Raw genomic sequence first — 27,035 nt, 5'->3', positions numbered from 1 at the left:
TGGGATTTAGCAGTTGTACTAAAAGCTTTCTTGGGGTCACCCTTTGAGCCTATCTCGGAGGCCTCCTTAAGGCTTGTTACATTTAAGACAGTACTCCTGGTGGCAATCACTTCAGCCCGTAGGGTCAGTGAAATCCAAGCCCTTTCCATCAGGGAACCTTTTCTACAGATCCTAGAAGACAGAGTCATTCTAAAGACAGACCCTGGGTTCTTACCAAAGGTAGCATCTAGCTTCCATAGGTCCCAAGATATTGTCCTTCCCTCATTTTGTCAAAATGCAGCAAATGAGAAAGAGGAACGTTTTCATTTATTGGATGTGAGGAGGTGTGTTCTAGAATACCTTAAAGTAACAAATCCATTCAGAATTTCAGACTCCCTTTTTGTCCTTTTCTCCGGACAGCGTAGGGGACAGAAAGCTTCAAAAGTAACCATAGCTAGATGGATTAGGCTAGCTATAGCAGAGGGGTATAAGGCCTTGAATAGAGATCCTCCTGAGGGTGTTAAAGCTCACTCCACAAGAGCGTTGTCTGCATCCTGGGCAGAAAGAGCTGGTGCCACCCCGGAGCAGGTATGTAAAGCAGCCACATGGTCAAGCTTTTCCACCTTTACAAGGCATTACCGACTGGACTTAATGTCTAGTCAGGATCAGGCCTTTGGGAGGAAAGTCCTCCAGGCCGTGGTCCCCCCCTAATCTGGTAAGTACTTGGGGATCCTCTCAAGGGCTGTCCTGGAAGAACACTTGGGAAAACTGGAGTTAGTACTTACCGGTAACTCCTTTTCCGGTGGTCTTCCAGGACAGCACGATCCCACCCTTTATTTGATTATAATGATGTACTAATGTTATTACCTGTTATGGTTTATATGTTTTTCAGTTCCATCCTTCGGTTCTTGGTGAATGACTGACCAGGGACCTGAGGGACCGCCTTTTGAACTGTGGCAATGTGTTTCCTGGGTCGATGGGAGGAGCTCCATCTCTCAAGGGCTGTCCTGGAAGACCACCGGAAAAGGAGTTACCGGTAAGTACTAACTCCAGTTTTTCTGAACGCTGCATCAGTGTCGCTAGTGTCGCTAGGTAGCTAGTTATTTTTTTAGGTTCACCGCCAGGTTTTTATAGCGCTAGGTACCCCGATATACTACCCAATAATGGTTTTAACCCCCTGATTGCTGCTAGTTAACCCTTTCACCCCCTTTCACCAGCGATCACAGTATAAGTGTCACTGGTGACGCTGGTTAGCCAGTTAGTTATTTAGGTTCCCCGTCAGGTTTTTATATAGCGCCAGGGACCCCCATATACTACCTAATAAAAATTTGAACCCCCTGATTGCCCCTAGTTAACCCTTTCACCACTGATCACCGTATAAGTGTTACGGGTGACTCTGGTTAGTTTGTTTTTTATAGCATTTTATATTCAAATCCGGAAGGCAGTGCTTGGTTTTCGGGGTCCCGTACGTGGCTAGGCTCCCAAAAAGTCCCCCACATGTGGTATCCCCGTACTCGGGAGAAGCAGCAGAATTTATTTTGGGGTGTAATTTGACTTCTGCCCATAGGATGTGTGAGCAATATATCATTTAGTGACAACTTTGTGCAAAAAAAAAAAAGTTTGTAATATTCCCGCAACTTTTGGCAAAATATAAAATATTCCATGGACTCAACATGCCTCTCAGTAAATAGCTTGGGGTGTCTACTTTCCAAAATGGGGTCATTTGGGGGGGTTTTGTGCTATTTTGGCATTTTATGGCCTTCGAAACTGTGATAGGTAGTGAGGAGTTAAATCAAAAATTTGCACCCTTAGAAATCCTGAAGGTGGTGATTGGGTTTCGGGGTGCCGTGCGCGACTAGACTCCCAAAAAGTCCCACACATGTGGTATCCCCGTACTCGGGAGAAGCAGCAAAATGTATTTTGGGGTGTCATTTCACATATGCCCATAGCATGTGTGAGCAATATATCATTTAGTGACAACTTGGTGCAAAAAAAAAAAGTTTGTAATATTCCCGCAACTTGTGGCAAAATATAAAATATTCCATGGACTCAACATGCCTCTCAGTAAATAGCTTGGGGTGTCTACTTTCCAAAATGGGGTCATTTTGGGGGGTTTTGTGCTATTTTGGCATTTTATGGCCTTCGAAACTGTGATAGGTAGTGAGGAGTTAAATCAAAAATTTGCACCCTTAGAAATCCTGAAGGTGGTGATTGGTTTTCGGGGTGCCGTGCGCGACTAGACTCCCAAAAAGTCCCACACATGTGGTATCCCCATACTCGGGAGAAGTAGCGGAATATATTTTGGGGTGCAATTCCACATATAGCCATGGCATGTGTGAGCAATATATCATTTAGTGACAACTTTTTTTTTTTTTTGTCATTATTCAATCCCTTAGGACAAAAAAAATAAATATTCAATGGGCTCAACATACCCATCAGCAATTTCCTTGGGGTGTCTACTTTCCAAAATGGGGTCATTTGCGGGGGATTTGTACTGCCCTGCCATTTTAGCACCTCAAGAAATGAGATCGGCAGTCATAAATTAAAAGCTGTGTAAATTCCAGAAAATGTACTCTAGTTTGTAGACGCTATAACTTTTGCGCAAACCAAAAAATATACGCTTATTGACATTTTTTTTACTAAAGACATGTGGCTGAATAAATTTTGCCCTCAATGTATGACTAAAATTTAGTTTATTCGATTTTTCTTATAACAAAAAGAAGAAAATATCTTTTTTTTTCAAAATTTTCGCTCTTTTTCCATTTATATCGCAAAAAAAAAAAATCGCAGAGGCAATCAAATACCATCAAAAGAAAGCTCTATTTGTGGGAAGAAAAGGACGCAAATTTCGTTTGGATGCAATATTGCATGACCGCGCAATTACCAGTTAAAGCAGCGCAGTGCGAAATTGCAAAAAGACCTCTGGTCCTTAAGGTGTTTATTGGTCCGGAGCTGAAGTGGTTAAACTTTGATATCATTTTATTAAAAATTAAGTTAAAAAGCTGCTCACAAACGTATGGAAGAAATCTTGTGATACAAATAATCTCCTGATGACAGCAATTGGTCTATGACAACAGACACCAGATGGTAACAGAGGAGATTTCAGGGGCCACTGCTCGCTGACGCGTTTCAAAGGAATACCTTCTTCCTCAGAGCCCAGCAGTGTCCGGTGTGTGTCACTTTGGAATTATGCAATAAATGGACTTAACCACTTTCAGACCGGACCATTTTGCTGGTCAATGACCAGAGGTCTTTTTACAATTTGGCACTGCGCTGCTTTAACTGGTAATTGCGCGGTCATGCAATGTTGTACCCAAACAAAATTTGCGTCCTTTTTTTCCCACAAATAGAGCTTTCTTTTAAAGGTATTTGACTGACTCTGCGATTTTTATTTTTTGCGATATAAACGTAAAAAGACCGCAAATTTTGAAAGAAAATGATATTTTCTACTTTTTGTTATTAGAAAAATCCAATAAACTCAATTTTAGTCATACATTTAGGCCAAAATGTATTCAGCCACATGTCTTTGGTAAAAAAAAAGTCAATAACTGTATATTTATTGGTTTGCGCAAAAGTTGTAACATCTACAAACTAAGGTACGTTTTCTGGAATTTACGCAGCTTTTAGTTTGACTGCCTATCTCATTTCTTGAGGTGCTAAAATGGCAGGGCAGTACAAAACCCCCCCAAATGACCCCATTTTGGAAAGTAGACCCCCTAAGGAAATTGATAAGAGGCATGTTGAGCCCATTGAATATTTTATTTTTTTGCCTCAAGCGATTGAATAATGACAAAATTTTTTTTTTTTTTTTTTTACACAAAGTTGTCACTAAATGATATATTGCTCACACATGCCATGGTTATATGTGGAATTGTACCCCAAAATAAATTCTGCTGCTTCTCCTGAGTACGGGGATACCACATATGTGGGACTTTTTGGGAGCCTAGCCACGTACGGGGCCCCGAAAACCAAGCACCGCCTTCAGGCTTTCTAAGGGCGTACATTTTTGATTTCACTCCTCACCACCTATTACAGTTTTGAAGGCCATAAAATGCCAAGATGGCACAAACCCCCCCCCCCAAATTACCCCATTTTAGAAAGTAGACACCCCAAGCTATTTGCTGAGAGGCATGTTGAGTCCATGGAATATTTTATATTTTGCCACAAGTTGCGGGAATATTACAAACTTTTTTTTTATTTTTTTTCACAAAGTTGTCACTAAATGATATATTGCTCACACATGCCATGGGCATATGTGAAATGACACCCCAAAATAAATTTTGCTGCTTCTCCTGAGTACGGGGATACCACATGTGTGGGATTTTTTTGGGAGCCTAGCCGCGTACGGGGCCCCGAAAACCAAGCACTGCCTTCAGGATTTCTAAGTGTGTAAATTTTTAATTTCACTCCTCACTACCTATCGCAGTTTTGAAGGCCATAAAATGCCAAGATGGCACAACCCCCCCCCCCCCCCCAAATGACCCCATTTTGGAAAGTAGACACCCCTAAATTTAGGGGTACACTAGTGAGACTCACAGGTAAAAAAGCACCTAGGCTGTCAGTGACTGTATCAAAACGCTCCAAAAAAAACTGTTAGCGATCGCAGGGATCAGGCCTGACTCTGCGAACGCTGCAGTTATGTGTGTTGTGTTTTGTAAGTGACAGTGATCGATCGATACTGCACTTGGGTGGGCTGGGCTGGGCTTGGCGGAGGGGCTAAACGCAGGTGCTAGCAGGTATCTGGGCTGATCCCGCTAACAATGCGTTTTGGGAAACCTAAACTGCTGGCGACGCTAATATAGATCTGATCAGATACTATATTACTAAGGGAGGTGTATGCTTTGCGCGTGGGTGTTAGCTGTACTGGCACCAACCTAAAGCTGCCTGGGGCGACGCAGACCTTATCTGACCCTGAAACTTATATCACCTGCCGGGTGATCAGGGGGGTTAAACCTTTATTGGGTAATAAATGGCGGGTGCCCTGAAACTATAAAAAAATAACTAACCAACCAGCGTCACCTGTAACAGTTATATGGTGATCACTGGTGAAAGGGTTAACTAGGGGGCAATCAGGGGGCTTTATGCGGTAGTATATGGGGGTCCCTGGCGCTATAAAAAGCTGCGGCGAACCTAAATACCTACCTGCCTAACTAGCGTCACCTGTGACACTAATACAGCGATCAGAAAAATGATCGCTTATTAGGCTGGGTTCACACTGGAGCGATGCGGGAACGCCACGAATCCGCGGCGGGTTCCCGCATCGCATGCCTCCCGGCGGCAGTTCACACTGCCCTATGCGAACTGCTGGGAGTGTCAGTGAAATGTTAATGACACCCCCAGATCAGTTCGCATATCGCAGTGCGATCTGCAAACTCGGACAGGAATCGGATCGCATGGTGTGAACACCCATGCGTTCCGATTCTGCTGCGGACCAAAAAAAGGGTCCCGTGCGAGTTTGCGGCGGGTGCGATGCGAATTCAGCCATACTATCTGTATGGCTGAACTCGCATCGCACAGAGATCGGATGTGATTTGCACTGCAGTGCGGTGCGAATCACATCCGTTCTCGTAAACCGCTGCAATGTGAACCCAGCCTTAGTGACACTGGCGACGGGGGGTGATCACGGGGTTAAACCTTTATTGGGGGGGTTAGGGGGGTACCCTAGAGCTAAAGGGGGCTAACCCTAACTGCCTTAACAGTTATTACAGTCACAAATGACACCAATGCAATAATAAAAAAAAAAAATGCAATTGGTGTCACTGTGACTGGGGGTGCAGGGGTGATTGGGGGGGTGATCGGGGGGTGAAGGGGGGGTGAGAGTGTGCCTGGCATGTTCTACTGTGTAGTGTAGTGTTGGTGCAACTCACCGATCCTCTCTCCTCGGTGCCGGAACGAAAAATACCGACACGGAGGAGAGATTACATCACTTCCTCTGCCTGTTTTTACATTACAGGAGAGGAAGTGATGTCATGCTGCACTTCCATTCGTCAGGAGCGATCGCGAGGGGGTGGCCATGAATGAATGGCCGCCCCCCTCATCCCGGATCGCTCCTGCACGGTATCCGACCGCCGTTGGCACCGGGGGGGGGCCCGATCGGGCCCCCCACCCGCGGGTAGGCAGGGACGTACATGTACGCCCATATGCCTGCCCGTGCCATTCTGTCGACGTACATCGTCGTGCGGCGGTCGGCAACTGGTTAAGCTTATGCTGTGCCTCTAAAGAAAGACAGCAGCTGAATGGGCCCAGATACTGCCTTTTCTTTGTAAGATGCACAGCTACTTATTGGTGCTTTGTACTTGTCTCTCCCCCTCTGAGTCCTGCTGCGTATGGATTTTTAAGAAGTCTGTTGTAAATGCAACGGTAATAAGTTGATATCAAGTTAAATTCAGGTGTGATGTTCCGTTCTTTAGTGAATGCAGTACTGGTGTTTTGTTTTTTTTCTGCTTGGAATTTTCTCTTTCAGCTACAAAAAGTTGTCTTGTATTCCACTTTAACATATTATTGTGCATGTAGAGGTACACTACATCCACAATGAGATTGTAATATAGGATGTTCATTTAAAATTGTAGATCACAGATAGTGTACATAGTTTGTGAGGTTGTCAAGTTGCACAATATTGGTTCATAGTTTGCTAGGAAACGTATTTGCTTTCAACAGCTTGCCTTTTTAAGTAATCGTCTATTTCTAATTAGACCAGAAATGTTCTTTCTTTAACTTTGTTTAGAGTTAAATCATAATTTTTACATAATGTGAACATGTAAAACATGCTTGATAAGTTGAGAACATCTGCAGTGAGATACAGCTTAATGTAGCACGCCTCGTTGCTGTAGCAACATCACTCCAGCTCGGTGCATTCTGCAGGATCAAGACACGGGTCTGTCATGCCTCACTAATAATGTCTGCACTGACCAGATGTTAAAGCTTTCCCAGAGCAGTCAAACCTCTCCTATTTGTATTATGTCATGTAAAAATATCAAATGCTTACCTATTACAAAAATGTAAAGAAGTTCTCTTTTTAGGGCAAATAGTGACCTGAATTTTTATGTAAATGTTAAGATCTATTTACAGAATTATGCACGTTGCAAACCACACAACAATTAGGAGGTTCTCCCAAACCCTAACATTCTGTGTCATTTTGAACATAAACAGGCAAAGTAATGGAAAAAGTCCACTTTAGACCTGGTTCACACCTATGCAGTTTGCATTTGATCCGTTTCTGTGGTGCATTTTACGTTGTATGCCCTTTTTTGGCCAATTTGTTGGGCAGATTAAAAAATGCAAAACGCAGCAAAAATGCACTACATGCTTATCTACAGCTTCTCCATTGAAGTCTATTGAACCAAAAAAGAACCATTTTGCATTTAAAAAAGTCCCTGACCCTTTCCAAAAAAGCGGCAAAAAACAAAACAAAAAAAACAGATTTGTTCCCATGGGAAACCATGTCAAATGGACTGTAGGGCGTTTCTGCAAAAAGCATGAATAATGCGTAGGTGTGAGTTGTCAAGTACGTCGCAGTGCGCAGTATGCTTCACATTGTGGGACAGATCCCACTTGTTCTGCATTGAATAAAAGGGGGATAAGTATATGATAATGTATATCTTTAGGTCGCTGTTAAGCAATGAAATTGGCCTGTAACATAAAGTAGGGTGAAAAGATCTTTGAAAATTAACATGAGCTTCCTTTGACTGCTTAGAGCAGCCTTTCTCAACCAGTGTGCCGCCAGAGGCCTTCAGGTGTGCCATAGGATCATGGTAAAAAAGGGCTCTCAGATGAGCCCGATCTCCCGATTCGCTGCTGAACTGTACATTGGCACCGTCAAGGAGCTCTGTCAGCCTCGGCAAAGTGAAAGTAAAGGGAGGGGGGTGTGCTGTGCTATCTGCTTCCCCCTACAGTGCAGTACCCGGTTGTGGGAGGAAAGGTACTGTATTTAACTTTTTAAAGGGCTTTATACATATGTCTGTGTGCGCATGTATGTATATGTCTTGATGTGCAAGCATGTATGTACATGTGTGTGTGTGTGGATGTGTCTGTTTTTGTTCCCATGTATAGGTGTGTATGTTTGTGTTTTTACTTGTGTATTTATGTTACTTGTATGTTATGTCCCCCCCCTCACGCCACCATTGGGGGCCAAGAGAAAGAATTCCCCGCCACTGGATGACGAGCATAGAGTTGACTGGTGACCAGATGGTCACCAGTCATCTCTATGACCGTCGGAGGGCCCGGACCCCACTTTGTAAACAAAGCCGCGATTGCGGCTGTCAGCATGAGATCGGAGAATTTTTTTTTTCCAATCTTATGCTTTACAGCCTGGAGGAGAGATATGGGGTCTTCTTGACCCCGCATCTCTCCATAAAGAGGACCTGTTACGATAGATTTCTATTACAAGGGATGATTACATTCCTTGTAATAGGAATAAAAGTTATCAAAAAAAAATTAATGTTAAAAAAAGCGTAACAATAAAGTAAAATTAAAAAATTATTATATATATATATATATATATATATATATATATATATATAATATTTTTTTTTACGCCCTGTCTCCAGTAGCTCCCCCTCAGAAGCGAACACACACGTAAGCCCCACCCACATATGTAAACACCGTTCAAACCACACATGTGAGGTATCGCCACGTGTGTTAAAGCGAGAGCTATTGTTCTAGCTCTAGACCTCCTCTGTAACTCTAAACTGGTAACCTGTAAAAAATTTCAAAGCGTTGCCTATGGAGATTTTTAAGTACCGAAGTTTGGCGCCATTCCATGAGTGTGTACAATTTTAAAGCCTGACATGTTAGGTATCTATTTACTCGGTGTAACATCATCTTTCACATTATATAAAGAAATTGGGCTAACTTTACAGTTTTGTTGTTTTTTAATTCATGAAACCTTTTCTTTTTTTTTCTCAAAGTTGCAATGACCGCCATTTTATTCCCTAGGGTGTCTGCTAAAAAAAAACATATATAATGTTTGGGGGTTCTGAGTAATTTTCTAGCAAAAAAATTATGATATTTACATGTAGGAGAGAAGTGCCAGAATAGGCCCAGTATGGAAGTAACAAGTTGTTAAATCTGTGGGATTTTACCTTGATGTTGCTGCACCACATGGGTTTGTATTTTCACATAACTTTCACTTTAGCATAAAAAGATGAAAACATATGTATGCCATAGTCCTAGCGTCTATCTCTACTGCCAATGCATTTGTATACATTTTATTAAGACTAATGGGTCCCATCTCTACATCCCCAAAATTTTTCTTTGAGACCTTAGGCATGAGGCCCCATTCACTCTACAGTTTGTAGAGGCCAATCTGCTGACAGCCTTAAAGTGGAATTAAACTCTCCTATCCTTTACAGCCAAGGAAGATGCTTCTGTTTGATCTACAGAGACTGTGCACAGGAGATGGTCAGAGACTATGCAGACAATGATACAGGAGACGGTCAGAGACTGTGTGAGTAAGGAGAAGCGGCACAATGATGATCCCACCCAGTAGCGGCTTGTGCTCAAATTAAAAAAAACAAAAACAAATTGCAGCCTCACTGTACCATCAAATGCAGCCGCCACTGTGCCCCATCAAATGCAGCCGCCACTGTGCCCCATCAAATGCAGCCGCCACTGTGCCCCATCAAATGCAGCCGCCACTGTGCCCCATCAAATGCAGCCGCCACTGTGCCCCATCAAATGCAGCCGCCACTGTGCCCCATCAAATGTTGCCACTGTGCGGGGCGGCGATTTTGGTGCCCCTGCAAAGTTCTGCCCTAGGCCTGGGCCTTGTCGGCCTAGGCCAAGACACAGCACTGAGACAAGGTACATGAGACCGTGAGAGACAGACAGGGTACTGGGGGCAGACCGTGAGAGACAGACAGGGTACTGGGGGCAGACCGTGAGAGACAGACAGGGTACTGGGGGCAGACCGTGAGAGACAGACAGGGTACTGGGGGCAGACCGTGAGAGACAGACAGGGTACTGGGGGCAGACCGTGAGAGACAGACAGGGTACTGGGGGCAGACCGTGAGAGACAGACAGGGTACTGGGGGCAGACCGTGAGAGACAGACAGGGTACTGGGGGCAGACCGTGAGAGACAGACAGGGTACTGGGGGCAGACCGTGAGAGACAGACAGGGTACTGGGGGCAGACCGTGAGAGACAGACAGGGTACTGGGGGCAGACCGTGAGAGACAGACAGGGTACTGGGGGCAGACCGTGAGAGACAGACAGGGTACTGGGGGCAGACCGTGAGAGACAGACAGGGTACTGGGGGCAGACCGTGAGAGACAGACAGGGTACTGGGGGCAGACCGTGAGAGACAGACAGGGTACTGGGGGCAGACCGTGAGAGACAGACAGGGTACTGGGGGCAGACCGTGAGAGACAGACAGGGTACTGGGGGCAGACTGTGAGACAGAGACAGACCATGAGACTGTGACAGTCAGGGTACTGGCCATGAGACCATAGCAAGACCAGGTAATGTATTATGTACAGACAGCTGACAGCATGAAGATGCATGTACTATACTTGCTCCTCAGTCTTCTATACTACTAAAGGCAGCATAAGAACGAAGCCGGCGACAGGTGATGTTGTCTTTGCGCTCCCTGGCCTCATGCAGTGCAATCTGGGAGTTGAAGTCTCTGCACAGCACAGGCACCAGAGGCCCAAGTCTGTTGTCTGTGCTGTGAAGAACTACAACTCCCGCCATGCACTGGGGCCGCCGACTGGGAAAAGGCTAGGACAGCGCCGCAGCGGTGGAGCTGTGTTTTGGATCCAGCCTGACTGAGCCGAGATGATTGATGACATCTAACTCGTCCGCATCGGCGGCGGTGGAGGCTCATCAGCTCAGACAGCCGGCGCGGCGTCTATGTGCAGCACCCGCCCGCTCGCTCACCCGGCAACACACTGGCCGTTCCACTCCCGAGTCCGCACACTGTTTCCTGTCAGGCAAATTAGGCGTCCGCGGCCCGCGAGGCCCTTCTGAGGGCGAGGCCTAAGGCAATTGCCTAATTTGCCTAATTAAAGAGCCGCCTCTGCGTTGGTGCTTGCTTTTCTTTGTTTAGAAAGCTAATAATTGATTTGTATAATATATTTATTTACAGTACTTGTAAGACATACAAGGTTTTGCTATATATTTTCTGTCTAAATAGCCTGGATACTTAATCATCTGTAGCATAGCAGCTTTCCAATCAATAGTTATCAACCCACATACAAATAGATGCAGCCAGCCAGTAGACGACATGTGTTTTTTTTTTTTTTTTTTTTTTGTATTTCTAGAGGAATATATTCCAGCTGCAAAGAACATGACTTGGTACATAGTGTCCCTGGAACCCTAGACCACATTAAGTGGAAGATGTTTTTACACTGTTGCTATGGTGACGGATGTTCCTAAATTTGGTGTTTCATGACCTTTCATTGTCTTTTACAACCAACAGCTTTCATGTGTTATGCTCATAAAAATGGCATTCTTAAGTGCTTTTATTTCACGTTCCCTTTCTGATGTTCATTTTGCTTTATTTTGATTGAGAGTTTTGAGGACTGTTCAGCTTTCATTTGCTTCATAGCATGTGATTGCCTGTATAATTGGTTTGCTATTGGGAACATAAGTGAAAAGTATGCTCAATTTATGTACTGTAAGTTTAGGTCTCTTTCACACTGAGGCGTTTTTCAGATGCTACAGCTCTAAAAATAGCGCATGAAAAAAGTGGCTCCTTTCACTCCTGTGTGAAAGCCGGAGGGCTTTCACACTGGAGCGGTGCGCTGGCAGGACGGTAAAAAAAAGTCCTGCTAGCAGCATCTTTGGAGCGGTGAAGGGAGCGGTGTATTCACCGCTCCTACCCATTGAAATCAATGGGGCAGTGCGGCTATACCGCTGGCAAAGCGCAGCGGCATTTTGCGGGCGGATTTAACCCTTTTTCGCCCACTAGTGGGGGTCAAAACTGTCCCGATAGTTTTAGCAGCGGTATTCTGCCGCTATGTTAAAGCGCCGCTTTACCGCCGCCGCCCACACCGCCCCAGTGTGAATGGGGCCTTACTGAAAAAAACCACAACCACAGTTCAGCCACTTTAATTACTTCCTTGCACAGCCTAAAAATTATGACAACATTTTTGGTGGTTGCCATAGGAGATAAAACATCTTATGAGTTTTCAAGAACAGTGTTGTCAAAAATGGTGTTAAATGTAATCTGTATTTGTTGTTTTTGTCTTCCTTATATCATTTAAATAGAAGGTCAGTGTCCCAGTGGTCATTGACAACATGCTGTTTTACATAACATACAGATACTTCCCTGCGTTTCTGTGATGTTAATAAATGTAAACATGTTTGATTTATGAAACCTGGAGTCTACAACAACCAGTCATATTCCCTGTTTTATTTTAAATCTGTTGCCTCGATTGGTTGCTATAAGAAACTGCCTCAGTTTGAGTCCTCTGTCTAAGACCTGGTTCACACCTATGCATGTTGCAGTTTGCATTTTTCAATACATGTTTTTGATCTATTAAAGTCTATGGCACCAAAAAACTGAAAAAATGTCCAAAAAATGCACAGAAGTGAACATGACCTATAGGAAACCATGTTAATTGTAGTGTGTTTCTACAAAACTAAAAACGCACAAAAAAATGCATAGGTGTGAACCAGACCTAAACGTTAACTTGCATAATCATTATACCATCAGTTTACCTTTATAAAATGTAAACTGTGTAACTCCTGTGTTTCGCAAGCTGAAGGAAATTAGGTTATTCATGTTCACTATGGCAAAGCTCATTATAATCTGTCTAGATGGCAGCATTAGGCAAAATATGTTCACTGTAGCCGGCCCATGATGGTAGGTCTGAAAAGTTTTTTCTTATGGGCTAGTTGAATTATATATATATATCAAAAGATATCAATGCAGTTATTACCATTTATATATCAATATTTTAGTTTACAGTAAACAATGATAGTCAAGACTGACACTTTTCAAACACAATTGTTACTGTTCTTCTACCATACAGTTGCTCCTAGCTCAGTTGGCATAGTAAAGGCAGTATGCATGGTTCCTGAAAGGCTAAGTGTACCACCATATGCCAGTGCAAAAATGTCTTAAGTGTACTTCCAAACTGTTCTCTCTAGTCTTAATTTTTGCTGAATATAAGCTAATCTTTCATTACTTTGCTCCACTTGTCACTGGTGCATTGAATAATATATTTATGTCCAGTGATTGGCTTCCTTTACTACTACCATGTCCTAAGGATGTTTTGATCTTTTAATGTTAAATAACATTTTATATACAGTCTCCAGTAATATAACACTTTATTTATAATTCTAGGTTTCTGGTTCCACTACTGGCACATTGACTCATCCATCCTCAGGAACTCCTGTAACAGGCCATAAGAGGATGATTATTCCAAACCAGCCTCCACTAACTGCAACAAAGAAGTCTGCAGCCAAACCGCAACCTCAGTCTACATCCCAGCCAGCCCCTGCTGGGTCACCTGGAACCCAGAGGGCTCAGCCTGTTCCTGCCCCTTATGCCACTGCTTCCACTCCTAACCGACCAACATACAATGTTAAGTCTGCTCAACCCAGCCCTCAATACGTTCCACCTGGTCCCCAACCAGGACAACCCTATAATGTTGCCCCAAACCAGTATTATGTTCCACAAAAATCTGCACTTCCACGTGAACCTGAATATGTTCCACCTCAGCCTGTACGCTATGCAGACCCTGGCTATAGTTATTCCCAGGGCAACCAGGTGAAGTATCAAGATCCCTACTATCCACCAACACAGACCTATGGAGGAAGAAACAATTCAGAGGTTCCCTATGCCCACCAAGGAGGATGGAAACCAGAACCAGCTTATGCTTCAACACCTGCTGTAGGCCAGCAACCTCCTGGAGCATATCCCTCTGCTAACAGTAAGAAGACTTATATTACTGATCAACCATATATTCCACCACCGTCGTCGCAACCAAAGGTAGGAAATTAAAAAGTATTTCATTTTCTTAAATCCATGAAGCAGATTATTAATATAATAATAATATATAATAATAACGAATACAAATTTTATTTTTTTCTGAGCAGTACTGTTTTGTTTTTTCAATTTAACTATAAAAGGAAGACTGCTAACATCAAGCTACTTTTCACCATTGTTGTCACAGCCTTTGATTTAAAATTTTTAAAGTAGAAGCAAAACCAACAAAATAACCCAGCTTCCACATTGCTCTGAATTTCCCAGCATCCATTTTCTAATGAATTACAATATAAATAACTTTTTTTTTTTTAAGTTTTCCTTTGCAGTCACATGACCACAAGACTCCAGATCAATCCACTTTAACTCTAACTCTGGCTGATGCAGCTGGTGGTTGTGCGCACACTCCCAGCCAACAAAGCCTTAGCCCACGTACACACGGTCGGAGATTTTGCCAACCAAATCCGTCGGATTTTGCCCTTCGGATTTAGTCCGACGGATTGTGTCCGAAACTGTTGCATACACACGGTCGGGCCAAGTTGGCGAAAAATCCGATCTTTCAGAACGTGATGACGTAATTTCGTTACGATGGGACTAGATTCAGGCTAGTAGTCAATAGCTTTGATGTAGGAATTTGATCTGAGCATGCGTGGCACGCTATTATTAGCGGCACTTTACCGTCAATTTTGCCGCGCTATTCGGCCTTTAGCGGTGCGCATTTACTCCCGCTAGCGGCCAAGAAAGGGTTAAAAATCAGCCACAAAAGGGTTAAAACCACCGCATGCCGGCGGTATAGCCGCACTGCCCCATTGATTTCAATGGGCAGGAGCGGTGTATAAACCGCTCCAAAGATGCTGCTAGCAGGACTTTTTTAGCGTTCACATTGGAGAGACAGCAGCGGCTCTTTCAGGGTGCTTTGCAGGTGCTATTTTTAGCGATGTAGCGCCCCAGTGGGAAAGGGGTCTAAGACAACTAATCTTTGCTGCAGAGAAGGAAGAGTTGGTGAACAGTGTGAGCAAATGTTGATAGTATCACTTACCTAAGGAAAAAGCAGTAATGGTATTCTCACCAGGAGCTGTTGGCTTGACAGGTGTCTGCTTGAATAGATCAAGTAACTGTCATCTTGTATTCATTTTCTCTGTGGCTATGGAGACAGGGAGCAAATATAGAGAACATGTTCTTTATGCACATTCTACTGTATTTGGCTTCTGTCCTATTTCCACAGCACACACCTGTAATACACCAAGAACATGATTGGAAAAATAAATATACAATTTGTGTTTCAAAAAACAAGTAACATTTTCTTTTAATGCCACCACTTCAGCCCCGGAAGGGTTTACCCCCTTCCTGATCAGCCATTTTCTGAGCTATGGCACTGTTACTTGGATGTCCTTTTTTTCCCCCCCACAAATAGAGCTTTCTTTTGGTGGTATTTGATCACCTCTGCGTTTTTTTATTTTTTGCGATATAAACAAAAAAAGCGCCAATTTTGGAGAAAAAAAAACGCAATATTTTTTACTTTTTGCTATAATAAATATCTCCAATTTTTTTTAAAAAAAGTCTAATTTTTTTCCTCCGTTTAGGCCGATATATAGTCTTCTACATAATTTTGGTAAAAAAATTGCAATAAAGGTATATTGATTGATTTGCGCAAAAGTTATAGCGCCTACAAAATAGGTTATTGATTTATGGCTTTTTTTTTATTCTTTTTTTTTTTTTACTAGTAATGGCGGTGATCCTGCTTTTTTTGTCACTTTTTTTAAACCATTGACCTTTATACAGCAATCAGTGCTATAATTAGCCACTGATTACTGTATAAATGTCACTGGGAGGGAAGGGATTAACACTGGGGGGCGATCAAGTGGTTAAATGTGTTCCCTCAGTGTGTGTTCTAACTGTGAGGGGATTGAACTGAAGGGAGGAGGAGACCGATCGGTCTTCCTATATACTAGGAACACACAATCTGTCAACTCTCCCCTGATAAAAATGGATTTGTTTGTTTACACACACAGATTCCCGTTCCTTATCTGTCAAGAGCGATCGCAGGTGCCCGGTGGAAATCTCGGTCACCAGGTACATGCTTCGGCTCCTCAGTAAAGCGGCGCGTGCCCCCTATATCCCTTAAAGCGCCTGCCGATTTGCGCAGGGGAGCCATTCTGTCGCTGTCAAACGATGGGCAGTTGGCATGTGGTTAAGACCTTTTTGGTGAACGAGATCCCAATATAAATGACAAAGGTTGTTATGGTTGGAATTTTTAAAACTGATTTTTTTAAGCTTGGTGTTCATCAGTCGAGTCTTTTGCGCCTATTGAAAACAAGGAACGTTTAGGCTAGGTTGGCACTGCTACGATCCGACTTTAAGTGCTTATATAGTGCTACGTGGATGTGGTTTGTATATTCTATGGGGACAAAATCACAATGGAATTGCATTTCCAAAATCAATCCATGCTGAGTCGCATTGATGTATGAATTTTCTTTGGCATGTGATTCTGTGCAACTCAACTAGGCCTTAAAAAGCCAGAAAGCTGATTTTTTTTTTTTTTTTTTTTGTATTCTTTTGACTATTATATTTTTTATCTGTCCTTCACAGTCACATAATTGGTGTCTTCATTGGGGTTTAAAAAAAGAAATTGGGCACCTATTTTGTTTTTCTTTTTTGTGCCTTTTCTATAGCAAAATAGTCTTTGTATTGATTAGTGCTAGTGTGATTTAATTTCCTTCATAGCATGCTACAAGAGATTGCTGTTCTGTATGAGCTTAGTTTAGTAACTACAATGAAAATTGTTCTTACATGATCAAACACCTGATTTAAAGAATTTTGAAGCTTTATACCTGCTCTCTACATTTTCAGGGTATCGTCTGTGATATATAAACGCAGACAGATCCAAAATGCACTATACATATATTTATTGTGCATAATAAAGCTGTTTACCATTATTTAGTTGCTTGTATCTAATTCCAAGAACAAAAAAGGTAATATACAGTGCATATGGAAAGTATTCACAGCGCTTCACTTTTTCCAAATTTTGTTATGTTTCAGACTTATTCTAAAGTAGATTTAATTCATTACTTTCCTCAAAATTCTACAAACAATACCCCATAATGACAACGTGAAAGAAGTTTGTTTGGAATCTTTTGCAAATGAAAAAAAAATGTAAAATTAAAACATAATTTCTACATATGAAAATTGAATGGACTCAGACTAAAGAAAGAGGGTATATACGTTTACAAAAATGCACCATCATCCAAGAACGTATAGGGTGTACATAAGTATTCACAGCCTTTGCCACGACACTCTAAATTGAGCTCAGCTGCATCCTGTTTCCACTGATCATTCTTGAGATGTTTCTACAACTTGATTGGACTCCACCTAAGGTATATTCAGTTGATTGGGCATGATTTGGAAAGGGGCACACGTCTATATAAGCTCCCACAGTTAACAGTGCATGTCCGAGTACAAACCAAGCCATGAAGTCCAAGAAATTGTCTGTAAATCTCCTAAACAAGCTTGTATCAAGGCACAGATCTGGGGAAGGGTACAGATTTTTTGTAGCATTGAAGGTCCCAATGAGCACAGAGGCCTCCATTATCCGTAAGTGGAAGAAGTCAGGAACCACCAGGACACTTCCTAGAGAAGGGCCTTAAGGAGGTGACAAAGAACCTGATGGTCACTCTGACAGCTCCAGCATTTCTCTGTGGAGAGAGGAGAACCTTCCAGAAGAACAACCATCTCTCCAGCACTCCACCAATCAGGTCTGTATGGTAGAGTGGCCAGACGGATGCCGCCACTCACTAAAAGGCACATGACAGCCCATCTGGAGTTTGCCAAAAGGCAACTCAAGGACTCTCAGACCATGAGAAACAAAATTCTCTGGTCTGAACTCTTTGGCCTGAATGGCAAGCGTCCTGTCTGAAGGAAACCATCGTTTTGGTCTTGTAATTTGATTTGAGCATGCGTGGCACATTGTCCATTGGAATTCTCCACAAATGATCGGAAAAAGTCAGATTGGATTTTTTTGTTGGAAAATTTTAGATCCTGTTCTCAAATTGTTTACGATGGAAAAAGTCCGATAGAGCCCACACACAATTGGATTTTCCATCAATATAATCCGATCAGACCTTTTCCGTTGGAATTTCTGACCGTTTGTACAGGGCATTACAGTCAGGGTCCTAGATGCTGGCACTTAATGCTGAGCCAGGGATCCTATCATCTACAGTCATTGTGGACCTTTGTCCCATACTTTTTAGGTGCTTATGGGATGGTTGGAGAATTCCTTTTCATGTGGTCCCTCTTCTCATGCTGTCCCTTTTTTGATTTCTCCAGTTGAGCTAGGGAATTTGGGAAGGCACCATGATAGTCCTTTAGACCCCAAAGTTCAGCTAGCTATCTGCCAGATTCTGGCCTGAGTGGAATTGTTTTCCTTATCCCCTTCCTGGAAAGATCCTCCTAATGGCTGTATCCACTTATGGGACAGAGAGTATTCAAAGTTCATGGAGAAATCCCCCTGTTGGTTACGCTATTAGTCTGACCTTGGCTGGGCCTCATCTAGGATTCAACATGGATTGAATGTTAATGGTTCACTACATTCTTATTAAAATATTAAACAAAAACACTGGTTAAAAAAGATGTGTATATAGAGACATTTATACAATAGTAGCTATGAATTCATTATATGTTTATCATGTTATCAGTCAAAGTATAGTATAAATGGCAATAAAGTTTTAAAAGTGAATATAAATTGTAGAGTTCTACATACTGTAGCATAGATAAATGTATAATTGTTTGATCAATAAAAGTGATGGAAAACAAAAGAGGAGTAGAACAGATGGAAAGAGAATATAATTGGAGGATTGCCAGGGGAGGCAAATATACACGAGGAATGAGCATGTGGACGTTAATATAAGTCTTTTAAGGACCTATCAAAGCCTTTTGGAAGATGGGATTCGATTCAAGGAGACCATATTTTCTCAAATTGTTAAGATTTATCGTAAGGGTGGCAGCAAGTTTTTCATTGGATATATACCACATCTTCTCCTTTTTTTTTTTTTTTTTTTTTTCTTTGTTGGAAGTCAGTTAGAGGAACATCAAATGGATTGAATTTTAATTTGCCTTAAATTCTGTGCATGACTGTGCCTTTTTTCTTTCTTACAAGGAGCTATATTCATCAAATCATGTACTGCCCTCAAGGGTCTGCAGGCAAGACACTGGTTACTGGGAGATATCTCCTCTTTTGTGACCAAACTGTGAAGGAAAGCTTTCTTTCATTCCTCCTCTTATTTTTTTTTATCAAGCTAATATTCCTAGTGTTGATACTAGGTTTTTACCCCTGGCTTCTAATGAGAGAGGGCTCTCACATCTATACTTAAACTGATTATAAACCTTTGTGTTTTTTTTATAGTAAAACAACAAACGTGGTATAAGTACCTGCTCTGTGCAATGGTTTTGCACAGAGCAGCCCCGATCCTCCTTTTCTGGGGTCCCCTGCTAGTGCTCCAGGCCTCTCTTCAAAGAGTACCCCCAGGGAAAGCTGCTTTCCATTGGGGCACTCGTGCATGCTTGCTCCCAAGCTCTCCCAGTCTGCGTCTACTGACACAGACCAGCGACTCGGGCCCGCCCCCACTCCCTCATCACGCCATTTGATTGACAGCCATTGGCTGCCGCTGCCATCATTCTGCCCAGGGAGGTGGGAGACGGTGATGAGAGCCGCTGCTCTTGTGCATGTCGCTGGATTTGATCGGGCTTGGATAAGAATAAGGGTCTGGAGGCTCCTGCAGCACAAAAGGTAAAAAAAAAACCTGAGGCTTTAGAATCACTTTTAGTGATTACTTAGTTATCAGGTAACATCCTTCTTATTATGGACCCTTTCCCTGAAGTCATTTTTCTGGACATACTTTGGTTGGAAAGTTTCCTTTCTCTGCTGCCAAGGGTTAAATATGCTAGGCTTAGGCCTTTACCTCGGTAATCATTGCTTCATTTGACCACTCTAGCTGTTGGCTCAAGCTGTTTTTCTTCTTTTCAGGCAGTTTGACGTTCTTGTTTTCTTTATGATGGATGATTTTTAAGAATTATTAAAGTCCTGTGTTCCTCAGTGGACAATAAAACTTTTTGTACTCCTCATAATATCTTTTTCATGAAGTCCATTGTTTTTAATAGTCTTATGTGCTATTTGATCACAAAACAGAAGCATGATTATTGAAGGGAACGTTATACCGGAGATGGCCTGTATCTTGACCTCCTGATGGTGGCACTAAAACTTGAATGTCTCTCAATGAACTTCAAGAAAAATTTATACGAGAAGTACAAAAATCTTTTTTTTTTTTTTTTTTTTTTTTACTACGGATAAATAAGGCATAAATCTGATTGCTTGTGCTGGGCATCCACTTTGTCTTTGTAACAGAGATTTTAGTAAAATATCCACAGTGTATTTCAAATGTTCCTACAAACTGTCAGTAGAGATTATTATATGTGCTTGGAAAGTTACAGTGATGTAAACTATTCCCAGGAACTCATTATGTGGGTTAAATATCTTCCATGGTAAATAGCTAACAGCAGAATAAAAGCCATTCCCATCAGCTGACATGAAATTAGGAAGAATGCTGGTTTGTGAGGTCCAAACTGAGGATTTTGAACCCAGAGGAAGAAAATCATGTTAGTTGCTGGCTATCTTTTTAAACAGCACTAAGCTCTCCATATTTTAATGATCTTATTGCTGTTCTCTATGCTAGAGACAAATCTTGATGAAAATGGCTAAGATTGTTTTAAAAACTCAAAACCAAGACAAGTAATTGTGCAAAGCTGCCTGTGAATGTGCAGTAATGCTAGAAAAGAACATCTTTATTAGGTTAAATGTTGGATAATCTACAGCAAGGACCAGGAAATACAACAGACTGTGGAGCAGATTTACTTGTTAACACATTTAAGCAGCTGTCTTTTCGCCAGCAGTTTGATAAAAGACTAGAGACTCTATCTCTATTCACATATGAACCAAAAGGCCTGTGCCTTATCAGATATAAAACAATATCAATTTGCTGGTTTTAATACTTATGACAATATGAAAACAAAAAAAGAAAGAATATCCCCAGAATGGGGTTTTTTACAGCAAAGATTACCTGTGAATGTTAATAATTGTGTATAATAAATACCGACATAGAGCGAGTAATAAGTAATATAAATATTTTATTAATAAAAAAAGAGGATCAGACAGGCAACACGATGGTCAGGGACTAAGCTCCACTGAATAAGTTAAAATTTATAATGTTACATGTGCATACAATGTTAGTGACACTTGAACCTTATTGTAACTGTAATTGCAATAAAGGATGGATAATATGGACCCTTTACGCGTTTCGACCCTCTTGAGGGTCTTCTTCAGAAGGTTTTTATCTATCATAAAAAGAAAGACAAACATAAATATATATCCATACATAGTATACTGTGATACAGATATTCTTTCTTTTTTTGTTTTCAATGCACTAGGGGTGATCAGCGCCCTCTGACCCTTTATTGGGGTGTTACTGTCCATTTTCTCTTATGACAATATGTTTCCCTATTTACCCATACCTTGCATGTTTTACAAAACAAGGAATAGCGCATACAGTATGAGCTAGTAGTAGTTAGGCAGCTACAAGAAATCTTATGACTGCAGAATGTTTTAATTTTATTACAGCCAACATTTTCTTTTTGATATAGGTTTGTTTTGCACTTTTAGGCTCCATGCACACTGGACGTTATAATAACGTTATAAAAAGCCCAGTAGCTTTACAGTGAGTCTTTCAATGTTTTTTTAACCTTTATTAGTGTTTTTTGTGTTTTTAATGTTTTTGATCCATTAAAAAAAAAAAAAACGCTGTTGAGCCAAGTTTTTGAGCATTTATCGACGTTTATGCATGTTTAAAGTTTTTAAGTGTGTTTTTGTGGTCAGAAAAACAGCTGCTGAACGACATTTTAGGGCGTTCAGACAACAGCTGATAAATACCCAAAAACGTCCATGTGTGCATGGAAAACATAACAGGGAATTTATGGGCTGTTAAAAAAAAAAAAAAATTGTCCAATCTCCCGAAAACAGTCATTCACAAGCTTCAGTGTGCATGGAGCCTTAGTTCTTGTTAAAGCAGACCTGAACTCAAAAGGTTTGCTATGTTACAGGAAACCTATGAAAATAGTATTCGTGCCAAAGCTGTATACAAACAATGTAAATTTTTTCCTTGAATTCATTCAGAAAAATAGCAGTGCACTTTCTAGTATGTAAGAGTTACTCCTGTGCTGTACAGCATCATAGCTGGTTATCTGCAATGTAAATTAATTCACTGCTGCCTCATATTGCTGGTGTAATGAGATTTAGTGATATCCCCTATTGTGCTGCTCGCACCACTGGCTCCTGCTGCTGTTAATTACAGCCAGTGAGCCAATGAGGAGGCTCAGGAGCGAGCCTGCTCAAGTGCACCCATCCAGGCTTGGTATTGGAGGCACACGACGAGGGGGAGGAGTCAGGACTACCGACGGGAACCAAAAAGAAGAGGATCGGGGCTGCTCTGTGCAAAACCATTGCACAGAGCAGGTAAGTATAATATGTTTGTTATTTAACCACTTACAGATGGAAGATTTTCCCCCTTAATGACCTGGCCATTTTTTTGCACTACGACACTGCTTTAACTGATAATTGCGTAGTCATGCGGTGCTGTACCCAAACAAGATTGATGTCCTTTTTTTCCCCACAAATAGTTTTCTTTTGTTGGTACTTGATAACCTATGCAGTTTTTGTTTTTTGCCCTATAAACAAAAAAGAGCGACAATTGTAAAACAATATTTTTTACTTTTTGCTGTAATAAATATAAAAAAAAAATGTAAAAAAAATAAAGAATTTCTTCATCAGTTTAGGCCACTATGTATTCTTCTATGGGATGGATCATAGTGATTTTGAATGGTCATCACTGGCACAGAGCATCACCCTGATTTTGGCCCAGAAGCTCTGCAAAAAGTGGGAGAAGAGCAGATTTCAAATTCCCAGTGTTACACCAGCTGCAGAGGCACTGACAGCTTATCACCCATGAAGGTAAATACAGCAGAGACTGAGGGGGGTGAGGGTGTTTACCTTTTAACCTTTTCTGAAAAGGTGAACTAACATTTTAAAAGAAGAGTGAAAGTTGTTATAGTTTGTATCGAATTCCAATCGCAACCATGTATGCGGCAAATCAAAGAAAATTTGTCAAATACAATTGACAATTTAGATTGATATTGGATTGGGCAAAAGAAGGGCTCCATCCAGCTGCGTGGGCTTTAGAGATACAGAAACTGTGTAAGGGCTCTTTCACACATAATGTCCGTTGATCCCCGCTGAGCCGGTGGATGACAGGTCAGTCTCTGCTCACTGTGCAGACACAGACCTTTGAGATCTCCGCTCTGTAGGATTGGTTGGAAACTGATCCGCCTGTCCGGATATGTCACTACTGACATCCGCTGCTTCATAGAACTGTATGGAGCGGCCGTTCAGGTCCGCCTAAAAAACGAACAGGCGGTCCTGAACGGTCCGCATGTGTTAAATGGGCCTAACTCATGCTATTGTCAAGTAAAGAAAGTTAAATTAATTGCTGTTATAATCAAATAACCTGGTTTAAGCACAGGATTAATTTGCCTTTCTATAATTATGGCATTTTTGGGTTTGATCTAAAAGATTTAGCCTCAACTCAGAATGTATGGTTGATTTGTTATCTTTTTTTTTTTTTCCTGAACTGAAACCAATGTTAACAGATTTTTTTCTGGCTGGAATAAAAACTGAAATATTCAGATTACTTAATGCCTTATTCACTGTTGGGTTCCTTTTTTCTGTATTTGAAAGAACCGCATGTCAACTATACCAAATTTCATATATTACATACTTCAGTGAATAATACAGTTTAAGCAGATTTTACCTGTCCCCAGTATGTTTGGTGTCATTGTATATTAAATATACCTCTGATATCCCTAAACCTCTGGACCACACCTCCCCAGAGTATCTCTTCTTTCATACTATAGAGGCCTATCTTGATCTCTGGTATTATACAATATATAGCTTTTTTTGGTATTATCCGCAGGTCATGTCACCATTCTACTGTACCACTCACTCCTATTTTTTATTACTACATTGTTGGATTCAGGGTGGATTTGATTTAAATCAACTCGATTTAAACAATAATTTTTAAGAGCGACTGTCGTCTCTGACCTGCTGACTCTCTGACAGTCCCATTCACTTTAATGGGATGGCTGTAGATGCGGCAGTAACACAACAAAATTAGGGATGTGGCGGCAGCTGCTAACAGGCGCTGCCATGATGGATCTGAAATGACAGGAGCTCCTTAAATGGAAGGACTTATGTAAGGACTTATTCTTGCTGGTAGTTAGAATCTTTAATATTTGCAAACAAAATGAAGGTTTCCTATTTAGAATAAGCAGCTGTCAGGTTAGTAAAACAGCGATATCAGAACTGATTCAGTCATACAGTTTTTAGTGTACATAGATTTGAAAAACAATGGGATAAAGGAATATCTCTGAACTTTGGTTTATCTCATGGTTACTGTGAAATTGTATGAATGCATCAATGCAGTGCATGCCATCTCAGCTTGCATTCATTGGATTCATTGAATGAGTTTACTAAACATTTAAATATTACAGTATATACGGGGGTGTGGCCGGATGTGTAGGGTGGAGTGAGTGTGATGAGAGGACGCCGTGTGTAACTCCCTCCAAGGCCCCCATGATGGAAGCGTGGAGCGTATAATGTTTAATGCCACGGCTGAGTACAGCGTGAGGAGGGCCGGAGCTGAATAACATAGCTGGACGCTGGATGGGAGGAGGAGTGACAGCGTTACGCGATCACGCTGCGCCGCCGGGGATCTCCGCTGACCTCCGAGTCTGCAGCCGTCGTACCCGACGTCCGAAGTGAAACGCGAGTCCACGAGTACCCCCGATCAACGCCGAACCTCTCCAATTGTGAGACACTGAGAGATATCGTGCACAAGCGTTACCGAAGGCTCCCCCGCTCCCCAGTAAGCTGCGACAGGAGGAAGGAGGTAAGCGGCAGGAGTGTGGGGAGGAGGAAGCCGGCAGTCAGAGGGGTACTGCAGGCAGAGGACTGGTAAGGAAAGCTGTGGTACAGCGATGCCTATGAGCCGGATGGGGTAAGAAAGACCTGTACTCTCCGGTCATCTTTTTATTTTGTCTCCTTCTTTCGATGTTCGGATTCCACTGCCTCCTGTGTGTGCCTTAAGGCGAGAGACTGCTAAATTGTTAGCCTGGGCAAAGGAATACTTCCTGGCAAAAAAGAATCTGAATATGTTGTAAGCAGCGCTTAAGAAATATCTGATTATGAGAACGTGTGGATTGACTATAAAGCTGTTTATAAATCTAGCTCAGTACTGTATTGACCTATTAACAGTGGGACGGTCTCTGTTTTAAAAAAAAACTGACAGGCTAAACAACTCATGAGCCAATGTGAGTAAATAAATGTATGTGGTGCTGCAAAACCAGGAAACAGGAGGTTTCTGTGTTACCTGAAATAAGCATTGGAATACGGTCATTACTGCATTAAGTGAATATTGTGTGGTGGGCGGCTGGATCAGTATCCCTTTAAAACACGATATAATACGATATATCCAGGAGTGTCCCGAAGTAAGGACGAGAAAAAGGAAAGTAAGATGCAACATTTACGTTCTGCAAAAGAAAGGGGGGAAAAAAGCTCGCAACAGTCCGTCACAGCAGCTAAGTTAGAACAATATGCCCATAATCCGGCCCAGTCATCTCAGACCCCTCCAAAAAAAGGACAGTCAAAAGGGCAGCAAGGTGTAATGACTGAAAGGAAAAGTGTGGGGCAGTCAAATATTAATATCAACACACAAGCCGGAGCAGTGGTAAAACCCTCAGTAAATAAAAATGCGGAAGCAGGGGAACAGAATATAGAAACTACAGTAGGTGACTCCCCCCCGATAGAAAAGGAGCCAACTATAAAGGATGTGTTACTGGCCGTAAATGCATGCAACATTTCACTTAAAGAACTCTGTAATCAAATGAAGGGAGTGAAGGAAGATCTAATGGTGGTAAGGCAAGACTTACAGAAAGTGGTGGAAAGGACGACAGAACTTGAGACAAGGACTAGTCGATTAGAAGACGATACAACCTTCTTAATTAAAGAAGTAGAAAGCCTGAAGGAGCAGTTCAGTGGATATAGAACAAGAATGGACGAAATGGAAAATAGGCTCCGGAGGGACAATGTGCGAGTAGTGGGCCTCCCCGAAAAAAGCGAGGGTGTAAACCCTACGGAATTTATGGAGCATCTTTTGGTTGAACTGTTTGGAAGGGAGGTTTTTTCAACAACGTTCTCAATAGAGAGGGCGCATAGGGTACCCTTTAGAGCACCATTGGAGGGGGACCGTCCCAGGCCATTACTGATGAAATTACTTAATTATAAGGATAAAGTGGTGTTATTACGGAAAGCAAGGGAAATGGGGAATGTACTGTATAAGGGTGTTAGAATCTCACTATATTCTGACTTTTCCCCAGAACTTCAGAGAAAAAGGGTAGAGTTCCTCCAGGTGAAACGCAGGTTACAGAAGCTCAGGGTGCCGTATGCTCTGCTTTATCCTGCAAAGTTACGGATTAATGCACTAGGGCATACTCAGGTTTTTAGTTCCCCGATAGAAGTGGAAAAATGGATAGAAGAAAATAAAGAAAAGTTGTAGTTGCTGGGGTTTCTAGTACTGAGTGGGATGGGAAGATAGAAGGAGAGGGGGGGATGAAGTATGGGTGTTTTTTTTTTTTTTTTTTTTTTTTTTTTTTTTTTGGGTGTGTGCTGTCTGTGTCTGTATGGGAGGGGGGTGGGAGGGAGGTAATACACGGCGAGTGCATTAGGTGAGGGTGGTAAATAGGTTGTGAAGAGAGTGGTATAAGGTCACTAATAGCCCCTAGGGTAACACCTAGGAAGGTGGGGGAGGGGCGGGAGGGAGGTAGAAAGGGGGGAGAGGGGGTGGGTGTAGTAGGGAAAATAGGGGGGAGGTCGAAGGGGAAAAAAATATATAAGTATGCACTAATAAATGTAGTACAGGAAATAATTCAAAGCAAAAAAGGACACAAACCGTGGGGTGGTAAAACTAGGGGT

The 27,035-nt window shown here is 42.0% G+C and overlaps 1 protein-coding gene across 5 annotated transcripts in view; it reads left to right on the top strand.

The window, feature by feature from the left end:
- Positions 1 to 27,035, top strand: part of LPP (LIM domain containing preferred translocation partner in lipoma) — a 541,140-nt gene that overhangs the window by 285,736 nt on the left and 228,369 nt on the right. For all 5 annotated transcript variants that reach the window (XM_077487560.1, XM_077487557.1, XM_077487561.1 and 2 more), the window contains one exon: positions 13,268 to 13,915. In XM_077487560.1, the coding sequence (XP_077343686.1) occupies positions 13,268 to 13,915 (648 nt within the window). The remainder of the gene's footprint in view (positions 1 to 13,267; positions 13,916 to 27,035) is intronic.

This window comes from Lithobates pipiens, unplaced genomic scaffold (genome assembly GCF_037356315.1).
Source record: "Lithobates pipiens isolate NorthernLeopardFrog02 unplaced genomic scaffold, aLitPip1_a1.2 Scaffold_18, whole genome shotgun sequence".
In the NCBI taxonomy this organism is placed as follows: Eukaryota; Metazoa; Chordata; class Amphibia; order Anura; family Ranidae; genus Lithobates; species Lithobates pipiens.
Note: the sequence above shows the minus strand (reverse complement) of the source record. Positions and strands in the feature narration are given on the sequence as shown.